This window comes from Ictalurus punctatus, chromosome 20, assembly GCF_001660625.3.
Source record: "Ictalurus punctatus breed USDA103 chromosome 20, Coco_2.0, whole genome shotgun sequence".
NCBI classification, from domain to species: domain Eukaryota; kingdom Metazoa; phylum Chordata; class Actinopteri; order Siluriformes; family Ictaluridae; genus Ictalurus; species Ictalurus punctatus.
Window position 1 is genome coordinate 16,902,439 of NC_030435.2, and position 12,197 is coordinate 16,914,635.

General features: G+C 40.7%; 1 protein-coding gene across 8 annotated transcripts in view; it reads right to left on the reverse strand.

Moving 5' to 3' along the window:
• LOC108280524 (myomegalin) overlaps nucleotides 1-12,197 on the reverse strand; it is a 65,506-nt gene that overhangs the window by 26,289 nt on the left and 27,020 nt on the right. For all 8 annotated transcript variants that reach the window (XM_017495581.3, XM_017495576.3, XM_017495577.3 and 5 more), the window contains 15 exons: nucleotides 11,931-12,068; nucleotides 11,259-11,378; nucleotides 9,356-9,448; nucleotides 9,040-9,243; nucleotides 7,621-7,779; nucleotides 7,259-7,363; nucleotides 6,877-7,014; nucleotides 6,571-6,750; nucleotides 6,191-6,385; nucleotides 5,722-5,922; nucleotides 5,553-5,613; nucleotides 5,356-5,441; nucleotides 5,202-5,270; nucleotides 4,819-4,925; nucleotides 3,739-3,878 (listed from right to left, as the gene is read on the reverse strand). In XM_017495581.3, the coding sequence (XP_017351070.2) occupies nucleotides 3,739-3,878; nucleotides 4,819-4,925; nucleotides 5,202-5,270; nucleotides 5,356-5,441; nucleotides 5,553-5,613; nucleotides 5,722-5,922; nucleotides 6,191-6,385; nucleotides 6,571-6,750; nucleotides 6,877-7,014; nucleotides 7,259-7,363; nucleotides 7,621-7,779; nucleotides 9,040-9,243; nucleotides 9,356-9,448; nucleotides 11,259-11,378; nucleotides 11,931-12,068 (1,996 nt within the window). The remainder of the gene's footprint in view (nucleotides 1-3,738; nucleotides 3,879-4,818; nucleotides 4,926-5,201; nucleotides 5,271-5,355; nucleotides 5,442-5,552; nucleotides 5,614-5,721; nucleotides 5,923-6,190; nucleotides 6,386-6,570; nucleotides 6,751-6,876; nucleotides 7,015-7,258; nucleotides 7,364-7,620; nucleotides 7,780-9,039; nucleotides 9,244-9,355; nucleotides 9,449-11,258; nucleotides 11,379-11,930; nucleotides 12,069-12,197) is intronic.

A 12,197-nucleotide genomic window follows, 5' to 3' on the forward strand; every position in this document is an offset into this window, starting at 1 on the left:
ACAGTCCGAAGTTGAAGAAAGGAAAATTGCTGTTGTTTTTTCTTTCTTTTTTTTCCCCCTGAAGGCCTTTGCTGTCAAATACTATGTCTGGTCTTTTTTCCACATCCTCTCTTTTTATATGCCTCGTTCCTCAAACCTCAAAACGACGACGACATCATTTGGTTTCTTTTAATGTGTTTTCCTAAAGTTTCTCCCCTTTGCTTGGTCTTTTTCAGAGTGAGGCTAAAGTGGAAAAGTCTGTCAGGAAGCTCTGAGCCAACTATCCTTAAGTCCTGCCCATGTCTTCCTCTCTCTCTCTCTCTCTCTCTCTCTCTCTTTCTCTTTTCCTCCCTCGCCCTTCCTCTCTCAGGCACACACAAGACAAACAAATGGACACAATATGTACTGGTCAATACATATTTAAAAAAAAAAAAAAAAACAGTTGCTCTTCCTTGATAGGTTCCATAAGCTATGAGACACACACACACACATACAGAAAGCATTCAAGTGCAGAACAAGTTATATAAGCTGAGGTTCCATATTAGGCCTGAAGCCTTAGGAGAAAGACTGAGTCATTATAAATCTCTCCATTTTATGGACTCTTAATGGATTTTGGCTGCATGGCTATTTGGCAGTGAGCGAATCTGAGTGATGTTCTCACACTGATCTACGGTCAGTTCTATTATATCTTGGACACCAGTAAAATCAGAGGTTGTGTAAGAGGATTTAGTAATGCTATTAGGATGATTTGATGCGAAAATGGATTATAATCATTAGGCTCGACAATTTGGGTACAGCGTAGACGGGTACAGTTGCGTCTCTGATTAATTCTGCTATGTATTTATGTAAACATGTACGTATGAGATTTGTACAAGCTATTTATTACAAAAGCGACTCAGAGCGATGTTTGATAATTGCCAGGTCTTTATAATACGGTAGACCTTTACAATTAGGTTAATTAATAGTGGAAATATTAAGAGCCAGGGGGGGCGTAAAGTTTTTAACAGGATGATCGGTAAATGGTTATTATTTTGTCTTCTGGGAAACATGTAAATATCTTATGCAGCTTCTGAAGGGCAGCACTAAATGAAAATCGTTAAACAAAAAATATCAATTTACACCAATCATCCTGTTCAAAAGTTTACACCCCCCTTGCTCTTAATGTATCGCGTTGCCTTCTTGAGCGTCAGTGACCGTTTGCAGCTTTTGTAATAGCTGTGTACGAGTCCCTCAGTTGTCCTCAGTGTGAAAAGATGGATCTCAACATCATATAGCCACTGTCGGAAAGGGGTAAAATATACAGAAGATGCTGAAAAAGCAAAGAATGTGCAGGACCTGGAGGATTTTTCTGAAGAACAGTAGGCGGTTTAACTGCTCAGGACAAACAAGGGACTCATAAAAACCATCACAAAACTAAAATTGTCCTTAATCATACAGGTGACGACACACAGTATTAAGAGTCAACTGTATGTAAACTTTTGAACTGGGTGATTTTGATATATTCAGCTATTATTGTATCTTATTATTGTATCTAGACTATATGTAAGCATATGTTGTGTGTGCATGTGTGGGTGTGTGTGGGGGGGGGGGGGGGGGGGCAAAAAAAGCTTAACTGTATTTATACAGTGGAAAAATATATTTGTCCATGATACATAAAATAACTGGAGAAAGGGGGTAAATATTTTGTAAGAAATGCACCATGACACACTTTATAGTGATGCCATTGTATGTGTTTGCAAACTGTATTATATGCTTATGCCACTGTGGAAACATTTTTAAAAAAAAAAAAAGAAAAAAAAAGAAAAGAAGAAAATGCAGCTTTTCACTTTGTCCGTGTGCTGATGTAGAAATAAATGACACTTTAAAAATACATAGATCAAACCTGGCTGTGATGTCATAGGCATGCAAACATTACCATGCACGGTTATTAGCATGCTTGTTTCCATGAACACTAGAGGACAATACTGAAGTGACTACCAAATTAAAGCACTGTTAAATTCTCAAAATCTGATTGGTCAAAAGGTGTTGATTAATTTTCTAGAACAGCAGCTCTGACAATAGCGCTGACTGTCATTTAAAAATCACATTTATATTAACTCACTTTTTCTAATAGATTATTAACATCGCTATAGTAACAGCTAACTCACTGGGAACTGAATGGTGGATGCTTTCCATAAATATTTAACGGATTTAAAACTTGCGCCATATACGTTTATTTAGCATTTTTGGAAGGAGTCTCCAGTGTCAGTGCTTTGTAACGGTCTGATATAAACATGTACAGGAGAATCTTCAGGGTGGAAGATGGCGCCTCTGTAAAATGCCCACATGTATTTTTTGTCTAATTAACAAAAAAATTAAAAGAAAGATAAGTTGGTGTTATGATAAAACATTAAACGAAACTGTAAACAGATCCAAATCATGATCTGTCATTCATTCTTTAATAAGTAAAAATGATTCACTTCTGGCAAATTGCTGTGGTATAAGAGGAATAAAACACTTGGAGGAGTGCAGTTATTGGAAAATGAGCAACTGCTGCTGATTATTTTGAGATAACGGCAGTCCCCATCATGTTTTATTCCTTACATATCAACTACATGACTTACTACGACGGCGTTTTAGTACCACATTTACATAATTTTAGATTACGAGAATAAAGTCGGAATATTCTGAGAATAAAGTCAAAATTACAACCCGGTAACGTTGCTTTTATATTGGCCTTTCACAGAGTCGAGATTTGGTCTTCTATTTCACAATAAATAAACACAAAAATGACAAAACGTGTATTATCTTGCTTTGCAGTGGACAGAAAACATAGTACAACTGAATATATTTTTAATACACATTTTGTCCTTTTTGTACTTTATTCTCAAAATATTACAAGTTTATTCTCATGTTACGACTTTATTCTCAAATCTTCAAAAAAAAAAAAAAATTATGTGCCACTAAAACGGCGTCGTAACTTACAAATTTAATGACATGCTTGTCAAAAAAATACAAAAAACAGATCTGACCATGTGTAAGCTGGTTTAGATTTATTTCTTTTACTGTGATGTACATAAACATGACCTGCTTTTGCTTTGTTGGTTTTTTTTTCTGTAGATAAACCTACAATTCAAAATCTCATTTGGCACCATATTTAGACAGCAAGGGTGACAAAGACTATTTTAAAGTATAGGATACCATGCAGGATGCCACAACTAGCAGGTAACCAAATACCAGATACTGCATTTTACATTTGCATATATTATTAAAAAGGAGCAAAAAAAGCATACTATAGGTCCTGACCCAAGTTCAGATAATGATAATAATAATTTAGCGAATCAAGCTTAAGGCCTTGACTGAAATATATTAGGCATATCTGTGCTGACGTGCATAAATGATGGAAAAACTAAAAAAAAAAAAATGAATGAGGCAGACTATGCAAATAGCAGCATTTTACAAGGAAACATGAACACAAATCACAATACACAGCAATGGCGAAACGGACAGGAGCACCCAAAAGGCATAAAATGCAAACACGTGTAGAGAAACATGTAGAAAACAGACACATTAGAAATGAATTAAAGTCACATTTGTTTGCCTTGCCACTTTGTGTGTCCACAATAACCGCACCGTTAGTACACTTTGCTGTTAGTTGAAGTGCTTTTCTGTTGAACGTGCTCGTTTCAGAACAACTCTTTCATACAGTGCTAGGAACGGCGCCCCCTGCTGGCCCGGAGGCCTTTTGTAACGTACAGCCCAAACTCTGCTGTGGCCCACCTCCATAGTCAGCATGGGCCTTAGCTGCCCTGTCCAGTGCCAGAGCTGTGTCTCGGGTCCTGCTCAGGACCTCTTCCAGCTGTCCGCGCAGTGCCTGAACGGTGTCCAGCTCCATGTGCAGCGACTGAGTCTTCTCCACACTGCTCGAGCAATGAAACAACATTAAGTACAGTGCATGCTATATGCCTTTCAAACTCAAACAGTATCTAATAGAGGACGACCGATGATAGATTTTTACGGATACCGATAACCAAGTTGGGAAGTACCCGGCAACAGCCGATGCATCAAATGATAGTTTTTGAAATTGATACTGAATGGAAACGAAACACTTAAACTAAAATACTGCTGAACTTTTAAAAAAAAAATTAACAAAACTAAACAGTACTGACTATACCATGAAAATGTGCTATACTTTTTTTTGAATGAAAAATATATAACTATTAATAAATATTAAGGTAAATAAAAGATATACATCTAAACTGAACCCAAAAGTAACACTGTAAATAACAAAAATAGAGACATCATAAAAGACTTCAAATAACACAACAAAATTTGTCAGTTATAGTTGGTAAATTGTCTCCAGAGGCCGCTCTCGTGCTGCATAATGACAGCGGACCCCTCTCAGCTGCTCCCGCAGGGACATGACCGGGAAAAATATCGGTGTGGATTTCTGCCCATAACCGATTGGTTATTATTGCTGATTAATTGGTGAATCCGATCAATCGGTCAACCTCTATTATCTAGGTAGTAAAGCACCAAAATAGTCAATGCTATAAATCGATATTATTTCTTCCTATTGGTTATATATTATCATACTAAATAGTGAATATGATTAAAATAATGTGTGATCAATGCATTGATGTAATGCATGATCCAATAAAAGGCTTCTCATCACTTCTATTTTTAAGAAATTACGAGAATTTTCATCGATATTATATAATAGTTACAATGAAGAATGTTCAAATTGTTACATGTTCAATTAAATTCAATTAGGAATGTTTTTAAATTAGGAACCTATCCTAAAAACCTGTTACTAAATCTAAGTCCTGACTGTCTAATCCGGCTATCTCAGGTCCTAACCTGTCTCCTACGGACTGCACGTGGTTCAGGTTTTGGTAGAGCTTCTTTTCGGCTCTCAGAGCCTGGTTCAGCTGCTGGTACTCTGATACTAACTGCTCCAGAGCACTCTGTAGGGACAGAGTCACACCAAATCACATCACGTACTGGACCGACACACACATTTCATCCTCATTCATAAAAAGCATGCCAAACCCATTATTACAACGGTACTGGTGGTTCTAACCTGGTGGCTGATAATTAATACTCAATTAAATAATAATAATAATAATAATAATAATAATAATAATAGATTGGGATTATTCGACTTAATCTTGATCTCCATCATCTGAAAGAATCATAATAGTCAGTAATGCTATAATGTTGATATTATTCCTGTTGACTACCTGGGGGTCAGTAGTAATGCGATTTTCAGGCTTTTTGGTGGAAGCAGATCTTAACTCTGAAAGCTCCCGCTGTGAATGCAGAAGAGAAGGCGTTAAAACAGAGGGCAAAAATAACATGCTATTTTTTATTAAGAGACGGTGTGTGTTTATATACCTCTGTCTCTCTGTATTTCCTCAGGGCAATCTGAAGCTCCTCTTTAACAGCCTGCATCTCCAGGTCTGAGCTGCTATCTCCCGATCCTGCTCAAAATGCGCGCACACACACACACACACACACACACACACACACACACACATTACTCACCTTTATTACTAACTACAGCTCTAGGAACACAACTGAAGAGAACATACTTAGTGTTGTTGCTGATGATCTGGAGGTTGCCTGTGCCTCCTCCTGACTCTGCATCAGATCCTACACAACAAATTCATCACATTTACTGTACATCACATTCACGTTAACTCAGTGGTTGGAATGTGTGTGTATATATACACATACATACACACACACACAATCTCTTACCTGTATAAGGTTTTCTTTCTCTCTTAGTATACTCTGAAGTCTCTCCATCTCCATGGCCAGTGGAGCTCTTCTTTCTCTCTCCTTCTCCCTCTCCCGTGTCACTTCCCTTAGCTCCTGTTCCCGTGATGAGAGATGCCTGCGCGTCTCCTGTAGCTGCCCGGTCCTCTCCGTTATCACCCGCCTCAATCTTTCGCCGCTCTCCTAAAGGATCGTAGGATCGGTCATAGATTAGGATAGTCTCGAAACAAACCTGGTTGAGAGGTAACTGCGAGTGAAACAATATGGGTGTGTATGTATCCGATTCCAGAAACACGCTCATCATTCTTTTACAGTCGAAGCACATCTATGGTGTATCCTTTGTCCCTGTAAAGGGGGGTGTGGCATCCCGTCCCTCAAAGCGAACGCATTTTTAAAATCGCGATCGAAACCGAATCGAATCACATGCCGATTGTTCGTTGTTTGGCTTTACCTTGATGTACTGGTCTCTGGAGCTGATTGTATCGAGCAGGTCCTGGATCAGCGTGTGGTGCTCCTGAGTCTGCCTGCTGCGCTCAGAAAGCACTTCCTGGAAGAGGCGCTCCTTCAGTGCCAGACGTGACTTCAGCTCATCCACTACCTCGTTAGGGCTGGGGGAGAGCTTAGCCAACAGTGCCGCCGTCAGGTCCTTTAATACAAACGTGCACGCAAACTTTACTGTCATGATCCAAATAACCGATATATGATTATAAGAAAGTCAGGAAGAAAAACAGGTTTATCTGGTCTAACTGAAACAGATCCTACACTCACTACCAGCAGAACTGATGAAAACCCAGGCAGCAGTACACAACAGGTATGTTTTTATGGGCTTACCTCAGTCTCTTTGCTGCGTGTGTGTAGTGCGGTGTGAAGCTGTGCGATGACTGTGTCTCTCTCGCGCAGAGCGACCGTGTGTTTCTCGTCACACTGCTGTTTGAGCCACTGCAGCTTCCGGCACGCTTCCTGAGTCTGCTCCAACTCCAGCTCCTTACTGCGCATCAGACCATCTAGGCTCTGCTCACACACACACACACACACACACACACACACGTTAACTAAACACTCCTAAGTGCTCTGAGATGGTCATTTTTTAGATTGCCAAAAAAATTAAAATACAAAGTCACATAGATTTTGACACACCGTGATTGTCTCCTCATTGTTGGTCAAAATACAACGCAGTCTCTCGAGGTCTCTCTCTTTCTCCCGGAGCGCTAACTGCAGCTTGCGCACTTCCGTCTCCTTCTCCTCCAAGCAGCGGAATTTCTCATCTATAGAACGCTAAGAAGGCACACAACACACATCATCTATGCCTTACTTACTCGACATGCAGAGATATTGACTGAGTGAGAACTATGACAAGACACATACTATCTTTATTTATATGATTACAGGTTACATTATTATTATTATTATTAATAATAATAATAATAATAATAATAATAATAATATTTGTACTTGCTGTGGTAGTTAGGTTGCAAATGTATTTAGGAAATAGGTGCTCTCTTAGCTGCTAACGGAATACCTCCAGGGCTCTGTCCCGGTCACGGATGCGACTCTTTAGTTTGTCCAGCAGGGCATCTCGGGGTCGGCCGGTCTCAGCAGGCTGGTCCAGCAGCTCTGAGTACTCCTGCCACAAACACGCACGCACACACAGCCACAGCCCAATATTTCTTAAACAGGAGGTCACTGCCGTGATTTCGCTGCATTCTTGTACGAAATGCAGGTCATGTGACAGATATTCCTGGACTCTTTCTTGATTAAATGTGTAGCCATACTTCAGTCCCTTTTTTTTTCCCTGTTGCCTAATGACATTTATGTGGAACTGAAAAGTTTTAAAACCATGGTCTTGGTTGAACTTCTTATCTGAACGGATTATCTGCTAACCTGCACAATTCTCTCCTTCTCCCTTAACGAAAACTGCAGCTCCGTGATGGTTTTTTCTTGGGCTAAAATCGCAGAGTGTTTATCGGCCTCGCCCTCCTTCAGCAGGGCTTCCTTCACCTGTAGCTCTGAACGCAGCTGCTGAACTGTGCTGCGTAAATCCTGCAGCACACACACACACACACACACACACACACACACACACACACACACACACACACAGGCATAAACACAGGTACCATGCTGCTCCAAAGCTTTCTATACAGGTGCATCTAAAAAAAATTTGAATATCGTTGAACAGTAAATTTTTTCCCTCGTAATTTAATTTAAAAAGTTGAACTTTCATATATTCTAGATTCATTACACAAAGTGAAATATTTCAAGCTATTTTTTGTTTTAATCTTAATGATTACTGCTAACAGCTCATGGAAATGAAAAATCCAGTATCTCAAAATATTAGAATAAAGAATTTATTATACAGAAATGGCGAGCTTCTGAAAAGTATACTAATATATGCACTCAGTACTTGGATCGGGGCTTTAATCATTTTGCAGGAATTACTGCATCAATGCGGCGTGGCATGGAGGTAATCAGCTTGAGACACTGCTGAGGTGTTCTGGAAGCCCAGGTTGCTTTGATTGCGGCCTTTGGTCAGCAAACCAGTTTTGGCACTGTGGGCATCTGCCAAGTCCTGCTGGAAAAGGAAATCAGCGTCTCCATAAAGCTCTTCAGCAGATGGAAGCATGAAGTGCTCTAAAGTCTCCTGGTAGACGCTGCATTGACTCCCGACTTGAGAAAACACAGTGGACCAACACCAGCAGATGACATGGCAACCAAAATCATCATTGACTGTGGAAATTTCACACTGGACATCAAGCAACATGGATTCTGTTCCTCTCCACTCTTCCTCCAGACTCTGGGACCTTGATTTCCAAATGAAATGCAAAATTTACTTTCATCTGAAAAGAACACTTTGGACCGCTGAGCAATGGTCCAGTTCTTTTTCTCCATAGCCCAGGTAAGACACTTCCTACGCTGTCTCTTGTTCAGGAGTGGCTTGACACTAGGAATGCGACTCTGCAACATTTCTGCATTATAAATTCTTTATTTGAATATTGTGAGATACTGGATTTTTGATTTCCATGAGCTGTAAGCCGTAATCATCAAGATTAAAACAAAAAAGGCTTGAAATATTTCACGTTATGTGTAATGAATCTAGAATATATGAAAAGTTCCACTTTTTGAATTAAATTATGAGTTAAAAAAATTAACTTTTCCACGATGTTCACATTTTTTGAGATGCACCTGTATATGACAGACTTCACAGTATTGGCCTCACCATTAGGTTTAACCTCTTTAGCGGTCCTCACCACAATTTCCCTTGTTGTATTTCGAGACTTGTCGTTAATGTTTTGTTCCTACCTGGTTGTACTTTTCGGTGGTCTCTCTGTGCTGCAGCGCTGCCTCTAGGTCACTGTGTAGGCGGTCACGGGAGTGTGTCAGGTCCTCTTCCACCCTCTGGCTCTGTCTCTGTGCTCGCTGACTGGCCTCCAGCTCCAGCTGGCAGCAGAAGAGAGAGCTTTGTAGTGCCACCACCTCACCCTGCAGGTCACCCCCTTCTAGAACCTGGAGACGGAGAGAAGAAGGTGGGGGGGTGGTTGGAAAACAAATACACATACCTGCATCGTACACAAGAGACTGTAACATGGAAGAAAGAAAGAAGCAGAAATACACTCACCTGTGTATGTTGGAGCTGACTGCGATGGGCTATTTCTCGGAGCTTACACAGGGTGGTGTTCTGTCCTTCTATAACCTGATATAACTCCTGTGTCTGCATGCACACACACGGGGAATATGAGATTTCCAACCTGCTTTGCATTTAGACAAGTGAACATATTTGTGCTAACAAGACTGGTTTGACTTGTACATTTTTATGTAACATTCTTTCATACAGCATGTACATAATGTAGTCAACTTTGGAATTATTGGCACCCTGAATGAAAAAAAAAGTTACTGTAAAAGCCTCTATTCTTCTGGGAAGGCTTTCCACTGGATTGTGGAACATGGCTGTAGAGATTCGTGCTCATTCAACTGTAAGAGCATACAGTAAGTGACATTAGGCACAGAGGTCAGGCAAGAAGGTCTGGCCCAGTCCATGTTCCAAATCATCCCAAAGGTTTCACATGGCCCAGTCCATGTTCCAAATCATCCCAAAGGTTTTCAGTGGGTTTGAGGTCAGGTCACTCAAGCTTTTCCACACCAACCTTGGCAAACAGGGGCATTGTCATGCTGGAACAGGATTGAGGCACTTTAGTTAGTTAAAGCTAGTTAGTTAGTTACAGTTATATATCCAGGTACTCAAAGCACTTTACATAGTGTGTGTGTGTGTGTGTGTGTGTGTGGGGGGGGGGGGGGGGGGGGGGGGTCTCCTCAGCAACCACTAGGGTGTAGCATCCATCTGGATGATGCAACGGCAGCCGTAGTGCGCCAGAACGCCCACCACACACCAGCTATTAGGGGAGAGGAGAGCGTGATGTAGCCAATTCAAAGATGGAGATTATTAGGGGGCCATGATAGAGAAGGTCCAATGGGGGAATTTCACCAGGACACTGCGGTTATACTCCTATTCTTTTACGATAAATGTCCAAGGATTTTTAATGACCAGAGTCTCAGGACCTCGTTTTAACGTCTCATCCGAAAGACGGTGCTGTTTTTACAGTATAGTGATCACTATACTGGGGAATTAGGGTCAACCTAGACCACAAGGTGAGCGCCCCCTGCTGGCCTTACTAATACCACATCCAGCAGCAACTTTAGTTTTCCCCAGGAGGTCTCCCATCCAGGTACTGGCCATTTACAAAACTGCTTAGCTTCAGTGGTTAACCAAGCGAGAACTGCAGGGAGAAATGGCTCCGGCATAAAGCGAATGTGTAAAGCTACAGTATACAAAGACATTCTAGACGATGGTGTGCTTCCAACTTTGTGGCAACCGTTTGGGGATGAACCACATACAGGTTCGATGCTCAGGTGTCCACATACTTTTGGCCACAGTGTACATCACAGTTGAAACAAAGTCACGGGAACACGTAATCAGTGTTTTAAAACGCCCAATTGCTAAAGGCGCTTTCATTTGTGAAGTCCAAATCTGAGTAAAATGTATTCTGTTTGGTTTGTTTGATATTTGGTTTGGTCTGGTTTCACACTACATATAATTAAATGAACTAGAAAAAACACCAAAGTGAAAAACACAGCAGGATTCAAATTAAATGGACTTTGCATGGATGCTGCATATGTGAAAGCAACCCCAAATCTGAATCTCAAAGCTTGTGAACCCTGAAAGCCTGCGATCTGTATTAAAAATCTATCTACGTGTGTGTGCAAACCTACAAATATAAGAGATCTTTAAATGATCTGCATGGAGGAGAGGAACAATGTCCCTCCATGTGTGTCTAACCCTGTTAGATATTATACAAAGTTTATATTTAAGCTCAAGAATATCACTCATTGCACGTTATTCATTACTGGCCTTTTCAACAAGGGTGTCAATAATTCTGAATGCTTACGTACATATATTTGCATAGCATGCACGACCTCTGCCTCTGTTTGTGCGCGCGTGGGCGAGCGCATATGTATGCGAGTACCTCTGTCTCCTTAGTATTAAGACTTTCGTTGAGGCTCTGGATGGTCCTCTCCTGATTCTGAGCTGCCTGTCTAATAGAACGCAGCTCAGTCTCCATTTCACTCAGGTTTTCCTGCAGCCTCTAAAAAACAAAATCCAACGTCAGCATTTCATTACTGTACATTCTTAACCTCTTACTGAAATATAAAATTTATATTTTATAAATATATCAATAAAAAATTGAGACACAATTAAGCAAGATCCCAGTATGCTCTGTATGTATAAAAAATGCTAAGCCAGCCCAGTTGATCTCGATTTTGGATCACAATGTCTTAATATGACGTCCATAGATCTAAATGCAGAAGGCAACAGTCAAAAGGATTGGAAATTGTGGTGGAAAACAACAGGTACTAGAGATCTAGTCAGATTCTTGACAAGTGGACGAGCGCATGTGGAACGTACCTCAAATAAACGGTACACGTCTGAATGCTTGACCCATACAGTTTACATAACGTTCAGTTTTACTCATTTATGATGTGGATGTGTTTTTCTAGCATGTTTCTAGCATCGTGTTACACATTGAGAAAATCTAGTTTGGAAGAATGGTGTCCATCCCTCCGGGACAGTTCCACAGGCTTGCAGAACCTGTGTTAAGGTGCACTGAAGCTGCTAGTGGCTCGTGGTGACCAAGTACCTTGTTGCTTGTTTCGCTGTCGTGGATCTTATTCTGGAGGGACTGAACCTGTAGCTGAGCCTTGTGCAGTTCACTCACGCACTGGCCTGCTGCGGATTCATACTGGTTCAGCTGAGACTGCTGCTCTTCAATCAGAGACTGTAACAAAGGGAAACATTCACCCATTACATAAATACACGCAGTCCTGTCCTTCTGTATAATAGTGTGGTTTAACCTCAGTTCGAGTGTATAAAACTACACACCTCACCCCTATAAAAGCCTCAGTAA